The following is a 9,472-nucleotide window of genomic DNA, read 5'->3' on the forward strand; positions in this document are numbered from 1 at the left end:
TTTTAATTATTTCTTTTTTTTTTTTTTAAGGGGATATTTATAGGCTGTTACTGAGATATTACAATGAAGAATGCAGAAGCTGTTCTACTTCAGGACCAGATGTCAAGCTGTACTCTTTCATATACAACACCCTGGAGTCCTATGCAGATTCTAATGATGATGATGAAGAAAAAGGGTTGTGCTTTGAGGATTAAAATAAATGTATTTGATCAGAGAATATTGTTCATCTCCTCCAAATGGTATATTGTGTGAATTGATGGGTATAATATATGAATTGGCTTAACTTAGTATATATTGACTGCATTGGTAGTTATGTATAACACCCAAACATAAAAAACCCACCTTTGAGACATGAGATTTTTTTGTTTGTTTGTTTAATGGTTTTGTACATTAAAACCTTGTTCATGTGTGTACAGAAAAGATTTCTCTGGTAAATCTGGTTTGCATTGTACCTTGTTAAGCAGGATATTTTGGTACACATTTGTATTGCAGTTAAGAAATTGCTGACAGACTTTGGAAGATTTCTTTGCACTCATTTGCCTTTATTTTACAGAGATCTGATCTAGATTTCTCGTGTGAGCTTAGTGCTGGAGTACAGGCAGTCACTGCCGAGATGATTTTAGAGAGAGGCATTGTCGTAATTGGTCTTACTGAAAATTGTAATAATTTGATTACTTTCTTATGACTACCACACCTTCATTGTCCTTATCAACATTTTCATTCATTTAACTTCAAATGTCCTGGGTTTAATCTATTTTTTTGATATATGGTTAAAAATTGAAAGATTCCAGAGGAGGTATAATGCATTCCACAACTGGATTGTCTTTATCAAATCAAGCATTTAAATTAGCATGAAAAAGTAGGGAAAAAATGAAGTATGGGAAGGTGGGAAAATGAGAAATGTGACCAAAGTTAGAAGCAGAGGGAAACATTTTCACATAAAACTCCAATACCGTTTTGTTGGTGCTGTTTGTTACAACATTGAACAAGGTCTTAGACATGTTAGTATATTTGGAGTTTCTCAAGGTTCACTGTTGTTGGTGATATCAGTCTGCTGGCTGTGTTTATATTGTCATAGCAGTTCTTTATCACAGTATGCATATATGTGAGTGTAAGATCCCTGTGGGATAATGTGAGTGAGGAAATGGAAATCACTTGCCTATCAGTGGGAGGAAAGTCTGCAGGCTACAGAGGACATGAGGTCTTGTTAGGAGCGTGTGCCTGTGTCTTTTTAGGCATGGGACCGATAATGATGAAGAGAGGGCAAAAGATGTGTAAAACCTGTGCTGTTCCCTTCTCTGTGAATACCAAATTAGGGTTGCTGTAGTACATAAATAGTTTACAGAAAACTGCAGATACATCTGTGATAAAACTTCTCCAAGTCTATGTACAGGGCAAATCCAGTGAAACCTTTGTCTATTAGTAAATTAAAGTTTAAGTTTAAGCCCAAATTGCTAAGTTTAGTCTCTTCTGTGTTAAATTTTCTGGCCCATCATGGTTCCTATTACCAGTTTAGCAATATAAGTGAAAACAGCAGCAGGAAGTGTAGAGAACCAAGGCTCTAGTATCAACAAATTCTTTTGGCTTATGTCAGATAAAACCTCTCCAAGCCTGAAACACAACATAGTAATTAAATGCTGGAAGGTGTTGGCAGCCTGGCTTATAATAAAGCACTGGCTGCTTGAGCTGCTGTGGTGGCAGCAATAGCAAAGCGTTTGGGTCATTTATAAACACCTTCAGAGTGCTGCACGTTTGCATTAATGGTAGAGCGGGCAGTGTGTTGCTCAGAAGGTGACTGACACGGCAGCCTAAGGGTTTCTTCCTATTCTTCCCTCCAGCTGTAGTTTTCTCTACCACATCCATTATCAGGAAAAGATTTGGGGTAGAATTTCAGGCCTTTTTCTGTGTTTCAACTTGTGTTCTTAGAGCTAGCAGAAATCTTTCCTCCTGCTTCTGGTATTTCAGTGTTGGCTCAGATTCTGGCAGTAGGAATAACAGTGTTCTATAATAGGCTCTTACTTAGTTTCAACTGCAATAGTGTTTCTAGATGGATTGCTCATGAAAAATGTACCCTGTTAATTAAGACAAGTGATGGAAAATTGGTGCTATCTGCCAAACCTTCTTCACCTTGTGACTCAGGATTTCCTATAGAAAAGGTGAACAGAATTTGCTCCTAAACAACTGGAAGAAAATATAGCAAAAAGCTTTAGTTGACTAGATATGACCTCTCCTTTACTGTAAATAGATACATCTTTATTAGTGCAATAGTAATTTTAATTGTGAGGGGAAGTGATTTGTCAGGTATGAAAAACGTACCAAAATAAGATGGCATAAAATTCTACTTCAACTCCAGAAACAGAAGAATATATTTACATTTGGAAAGATTCTTTAAGATCATATTATAGTGTTAAGAGACTTTTTGAAATGTCAAGTGATTCCAGGATAATCCTAGTCATTTTATGCAGTCTGTATTTTCACTGATACCTGAGAATTTTCTAATATGGGGAAGAATGCCTTTTGTTTGAGATCATTCTTTAGGATATGTTTACCACACGTTCCCCCCGAAACACACAATCCCCTGTGAAATACAGTTGTACGGACAGGAGAAAAGGAAAAGAATATCTTATTTTCTGTTTAATGTGTCATCGGAATAAGAGCAATAGCTCCTGCCTTCTTCTGCCTGTCCCTGATCTCATAAAGGGCAATGTTGTGAGAACACTTTGAATATTACTTTGATCACAGACAGGCGGAGGATTTTATTTTTCTTGGTTGTGTGTTTTGTTTTGTTTTAAGCAACACAGCCCAGAGATAACAAATCAACAACAAAGTTACATTCCCCTGACTTTCTAGTTCAATAAAGAGCTAAACTTCCTGGAATGCTGCATGTGGAAGCAGGAATTTTGCATCAGCCCAATAAGTGCTCTGCATCTTTCTTTCTTTTTCCCTCCACCCACCAGTCTCCATTTATAAACTACTCAAGACATTTTCTTTAGCTGGAGATGCCTTTTGGTGCTCTGTTGGAAGCAGCGTGGAATAGAGATGTGGGTGTGGGTGATCTCTGTGCAGCCTGGTTAGCTTCAGTTTCACTCTTGTTTTATAGAAACCTCTTTAGGGAATATTCTGCTTTTTGGGTTTTTATTACTTTAGGGAGTTTGCTATATGATTTCAAATAAAAATAAAGTTCCTACCAAAACTTTTGTTTTATACTTTTTAGCAGCTAAATGGAATGCTTAATATGAAACAACAACAGGCAGTCATGTAGATTGCAATGTTGCTGCATAGTCAAGTTTGGTGTTGGAGCACATCTTTTGTTTTACAGCTCTTGCACCTAAATTCCTCAGTTTTGAGGTGTTCTTATCAAATGATGAGTACCCATTACTGTATATATTAATTTATAAACTGTTGAAGTGCTCCTGACATTCTTCCAAACTTACGGTTTATGCACCATTATATGATATAGATTTTTCTGGATCTGTATGCTAATGTTTACATGATTTTGTAGGAATACAATTAAAAAATTCTGACTGAATGAATGTTGTGTGCTTTGTCTTGTAATACACTTTCCAGGACAGAGAAGTTCTAGCACAGGTGAATGTACGTGGGACAATACTACAGGTAGTTCTAACAGTATTTTAATAAAATACACATATAGCTAAGTAATTAATTCTTACTGTACAGTATTGTAGCAGTTGCTCCCGTCTGCAGAGCAATGTGAAAAGGCAGTAACTGCTGTACATGGGAAGGGTGCTGGCATGAGTGTGAGATTTCATGTGTATGTGTGGCCATATGCAGGCATTCTGATGTTAATTCCCAACTTGGTTTTGGTAAGCAAGGAAGTGACTATTCTTTGAACTTAATGAAGGAAATATAACTAAATAAAAGTGAATAAAACCGTAAAAACATAGAAATAATTAACATGTGTAAATGTTTGCATGGTTTGTAAAAGTGGGACTCGCATCCTCCTGAATGAAAAGATTTAGAAATGTTTTTCAAAAATCTTGCTCTAAGCCAGTAAGGAACTCATTTTTAGCATGACAGAAAATTAGGATAAAATATAATTGCTGATTGCACCTGAGGTTTTAGATGCAGCAGGGCTGCTTCCCTGTGGACATTTTCCATCCTTCTCCATGGCAAACCATTGGCTTCCCACCCGTGTCACTACGTGGATAGAGGAGCCCCAGACAACTGCATTAGTCACGGCTTCTGGCATTTATGTTCCGAACAGCCCGCGTCGTCTCAGCCTACGCAGTTTTCTGTGACAGGACAGACGGATGGATGTCAGACCTTGGGAGACCAAAAACTGTTATAAATTCTGTAAGGTTCACTGATGTATTTGTGTATTAGCCAGTGTAGGATGATGCAATATTTGCTCTGGATGGATGACGTGGGTTTTTTTTTTTCCTTTTTTAAAAAATGTATTTATTTAAATCTGCAAAAACTCTTTCACTATTTCATGGTACGGTTTTGACAAGAGTGAGAACATCCATAAAATCATGGAAACTGCAAGATGCTGCAGCTCTCTGAACTTGTCGGGTGTTTTTAACTAAGAATTGAGTATTTATGGTCTTGTTTTGTGCTAACAGTGTTTTATGCTCATTTATCATTGCTTAAGTGAGTGTGACCTGGAAGCTGGATAGGAGGTATCTGTCACTGATAACTCCATTACAGCAATACCATCAATTTCTGCTTAACCGAGCTGTCAGCCAGGGTTACATTACGCGAGTCTGGGCAGTGGCACTTGGTGCACAGCTGAAGGGAGCACTGGTTTGTTCCAGGTCCTCCTGATAACGCTGGGGTACGTGGTCATGGTGTTTGCAGGTCCATAGGATGTGTATACGCTGTGCTATGCGTGCTGGCTTGTGGATACGTACATTGCAGAAGCTTAAAGGAAGGTATTGCAAACTATGGGGAGTGCAAGTCACTAATATGTAATCAGCTGTCAATCTGGGAGGCAGAGGGCAGTGGAACCTGGGCACTATCAGAACATCTTGCAATATCTTTACACTCTGGTTTTGCTTGCTGGCTGCCTGGTGTGTACACATGTACAGTCTGTACAGCCTGTACAGTCAGGTGGATTGCACTGAAAATCTGTATCTTATTCACCTAACAAAGAAATGGACTACTGTTTGGGTTTTTTTTAATGGTAAATGGAACAGGTGATATTAAAAATGGGAGATTTGTTACCCTTTTTTCCTTTTTCAAGTGTCTAAGAAGACCACTTTAACGTTCAAGTTTTCAGAGTGATGGAATACGATGAGGGGATTTCTTCACTGGTTATAAAATGGTAAAAGCCTGTCTGATTAGGTAAAGATTACTGAAAAGCCCCAACTCCTCTTTCTGCCCGAGTGGTAAGTGTTAGTTTGTGTAAATCTCCTCTTGGAGAATTCACGTAACATGCAGGTAACTACCCACCTACCCCATACAGAACTTCCCACAGACACTTTTTCTACCCTGTTCCCAGTTCCGTTCACTCAGAAGGCCCAGTTAAGTGACAGCTTTTTTTTCTTTAAAGAGATGCCTTGTACAGCTGCTTGGAATTTTCTATACGTTATAGCTATTTCCTTTTGCAATTAATATTGTCAAGTGAGATTCTGCAGAGATAAAAACTGCATTCACTAAATGGGAAGGGGGGAAAAAACCAGTGGAGCAGGAATGTTCTTACAGTCCGTGTTTAAAGTTACCAAGAAACAGAACATAGTGCCACGCAAGGTGCTACCAGTTTGGATGCAAGACATACCTACATGTATTAGCATTTAATCACTGTCCCTGCACAAATGTTTAACTTCAATTCCAAAGGCTATTTTGGTAGGAAAGCAGTTATGACAAATTACCAAGAGTTTAATGCCTCCTTGTGTCATCACTTTTTAAAATACATCTGACCTTAGCTAATGGTTAAAGGCATTAACAGTATTTTTGTGTGGAAGTAGAATGTTTGCTAGTTTGTGTGTGAGCTGTCATTTACATGAGGAACAATGCCCGGAGCGTGTGAGAAGCGAAATACCTGGATTGGTTGGATGTCTCTAATGGCTTCTGAGCACCCTACACCTCCTTTGCTGGGTGGAGCGGTGTGTTAAGAGGCAAAAAGGGAAAGCTCCAATCTTCTCACTCAAAGCCAGGGTTTTCGCCTTTCTTTTACACGCACTATATGGAGATAGAGAGGAAATTGTTTGATTGTGAGTTATGTTTATTCTCAGATAATACTAACAATATGTGTTAAAACACAACAGGAAAACAAAGGTGGAAATGGGAGGAAAATTCAGCATTTCCAGATTTATTACAGGAATCTCCTATAGTCATGCTTTTCAAACATGATGCTTAGAATCTCTCAGCAATCATTATCAAGACCAGCTATGGGGTAGGTGGTTCTGTTCCAATTGGCCTTTAATTTCCAAGTTTGCAGGTCTTTGCAAAAAGGGCAGAAAACACTTTAGGGAGACAACTGATTTCTGTTTCTGTGTTCCCATTTTCTGGGTTGCCATGTCCTGCATGTTAGAGCTCAGGTAGAAATACTTGTATGGGTTTCCTTAGGTGCCTGTTTGATTAATGTTTTTCATTTGTGAAAGTCTGTTCTGCTTGGAAGCTGATGGTGGTCTTGCTTTGCTTATGGGAGAGGGAGGGGGTGGGAAAAGACACTGTTTCTGAAAACAGGAATGTGAGCTCTGACTGTGTGCAGGTGAGTCATGTTCATTTTGGAGCTCAGGAAGGAAATGACAACTGTAAGCACCTTACATGGCCATAATGTGTAGCTGGAACAACACAGAGTAGGTTTTCAGTTGAATCATTTCTATGGGCTGTGCAATATTCCCGTGTTAATGGTGCTGAGCAGCTGCTGTCCCCCTCCATAATCTTCAGCAGCTGGGCGAGTGAGCAGCTGTGTCCACATGTGGAGAATGGGGAGCGTCCCCCGGCGTGTGTTGGCTTTGCAGGGCTGACAAACGTGAAGCACAGTGCTAAGGCCTTTAACCATTGCAGGAGTCTGACCTGGTCCACTGGTAAGGGAAATGTAATAGTTTTAAACTAAAAGAGGGGAGATTTCGGCTAGATTCAAGAAGAAATTCTTTACAATGAGGATGGTAAAATACAGGAACAAGTTGCTCAGAGAGGCGGTGGATGCCCCATCCCTGGAAGCTTTCAAGGCCAGGCTGGACGGGGCTTTGAGCAACCTGATCTGGGTGAAGATTCCCCTGCTCAGTGCAGAGGGGTTGGACTGGATGAGCTTTGAAGGTGCCTTCCGACACAAACTATTCTATGACTCTAGGCTATTTCCATATCAGATATTACCTACAAAGGGACACTCGAGAATGTTAATTATTTTGAATTATGCTGTTAATGTGGATCATCACTAAGCAGAAACAAACTTTGTTTACTTCTGATTGGAAGTGGAGGAAGGTAAATCACTCAATTTTGAAGAGTGTACATTTAAGATTTAGAAGTAATTTATCTCATCTGCTTTAGAGATGCTTCAGAAGAACCTTCCTGCTTGGCCTGATGTTGGCGAGGGCGTCACTCTGCGCATGTACACCAGGCTTTCAGCTGCAAGTCAAAGGTAAGTGCTGAATTTGCTCATTTCTTTCATTCATCAAAGCATCTTGGCACACCAGATGCAATAAAGATATTGTATAGATCAAAGTGTTTCACCATGGCATGAAGTTAATTTTGCTAAGATTTGAAGACTTACCTTTTCTAAATCAAAGGTTAAGAAAATTGCCATGAATAGCTAAATCCCATTATTGAATAATGACAAGATTTTCCTTAATGTACTGGGAACTGATTGGATCTAAACCAAAATGTCATGGAAATAAATTAAGGTAATTGTAAGTGTTTTACACCCTTTTATATAAAGGATAAGGTCCTAAAAAATTGTATTTTCAAATCCGGAGCTAATTCTATTTTCAAAATGCCTGCATTGTAAGGTAATTATCCTGCTGGAGTTTTAAGTCATTATTTTGCCTATTGCCTGAGGAATTTTAGAGCAGAGCAGTATTAATAAGGTGCCAGGAGTACAAATTTCATAACTTCATCTCTGTCATAAGCAGAACCCATATAAACAAAGTGGCATTTTCATTCATAATTACTTGACCTACTGCAAATGTGGGTCAGGAATGAGGGATGTTTGATTCTTCATTTTGTAGAATATCAAAACTTCTGCTTTTTAAGAAGAAATGCAAAAAAATCCACAGTGTCTTCTGGGAAAGGATTGAACATACCGTAACTTTGAGAAAAGGAGGCTTCAAATTCCTTCAGGTTGTACATTTCAGCTAAGTGGCATTTAGACTTTACTGTTGGTCATCACAACTGCCTGAGTGTTCATGATGGAAAAAGGACCTATGGATTGATTGGGTCCACCTCTCCCTTGTTCTGCCAGCTCCATGCACACAAAAAATAACAGCTAAACCCACCAGATTAAATTTAAAATGCAACAAATCTTTAGCCTTTTTTTTTTTTTAATCTGAAACTTGACTGTTTGATTGCAGGCAATCATGAGGACTAGATGTTTTTAATGAAAACGAAGTACCTCCTGAAGTCATCTGACTTGAGCAATCTGGGGCTCTAAATCTTTTGACTGACTGCTTTTTTTAAAAAAATATATTTTTTTTAAAGTTTTTAAAGTCTTAAAACTGTTTATCAGTCACGGGCATGTGAGATCTGGTAACTCTCAGATGAACCTGCACGTTCTGCATGTCAGTTTGGGAAGGGTTTTGTCACCCTGACTGACAACAGGAAGCTCCTTTGCCTGCTAAGAAAGATTTTGACCCCAGTAGTTCAAAGGTTTTCAAGGCTAATCAAATTCTTGTTTGCTTTAAACAAGCATCCCCCTCTTTCTGCTTCAAATCTTGATTACATGTGACCTTCAGATAGCCTCAAAATGTTAATAAATTACTTCAAGATTGATTTCTGCTACAGTCCAGTAAAATCTCCTGGCAGATCTGTCTAAAACTGTAGCCATGAAAAACGTTTAGTCTATGACAAAAATAATGCATTTATATACTTAAATGAGCAGGGGAGGGCTTTGCTGTTCTGAAAATGACCTCACAGAGCTATGACTTCAGCGAGTTAGATCCAACTTCAGATTCTGATCTCTGGTAATACTTAACCAATGTTTTACTGAAGGGCATGCACAGGAATGTTCAGGTCACATCGACCAGCATCTTGAAAGAACTATTAACACCAGCCATTCTCTGCCTTCCTAGTATGTCTCTAGGGCAATAAGTAGCGGCCAAAGCATGTTAATGTTCTGTTTAGTAGTTTGTACCTTAAAGCATTTCCAAAAATCAGTACTTGGAATGTCCCCAGGTGGGGGAGATTCTTTGTAGTGGGCTGAGGGAGGGAATGAGCCAGGAGGAGACAAGGGACGCATGCAGGTCCCCTGCTCAGCCCAGCAGACACTTGTCCTTACTCAGGTAAAACACACGCGTGTCACAGAACCAGACTTAGTGGGTGAAACCCACCTGTGTTTTGTCCCATGCTTGAG

The 9,472-nt window shown here is 39.1% G+C and overlaps 1 protein-coding gene across 3 annotated transcripts in view; it reads left to right on the plus strand.

Moving 5' to 3' along the window:
- The window catches only part of PARG (poly(ADP-ribose) glycohydrolase), a 69,648-nt gene extending 66,119 nt beyond the window's left edge, over positions 1 to 3,529 (plus strand). For all 3 annotated transcript variants that reach the window (XM_065067608.1, XM_065067607.1, XM_065067606.1), the window contains exon 18: positions 31 to 3,529. In XM_065067608.1, coding sequence (XP_064923680.1) covers positions 31 to 194 — 164 coding nt within the window. In that variant the 3' untranslated portion in view covers positions 195 to 3,529. The remainder of the gene's footprint in view (positions 1 to 30) is intronic.
- The last annotated feature ends 5,943 nt before the right edge of the window (positions 3,530 to 9,472 follow it).

Source organism: Columba livia, chromosome 6 (genome assembly GCF_036013475.1).
Source record: "Columba livia isolate bColLiv1 breed racing homer chromosome 6, bColLiv1.pat.W.v2, whole genome shotgun sequence".
In the NCBI taxonomy this organism is placed as follows: Eukaryota; Metazoa; Chordata; class Aves; order Columbiformes; family Columbidae; genus Columba; species Columba livia.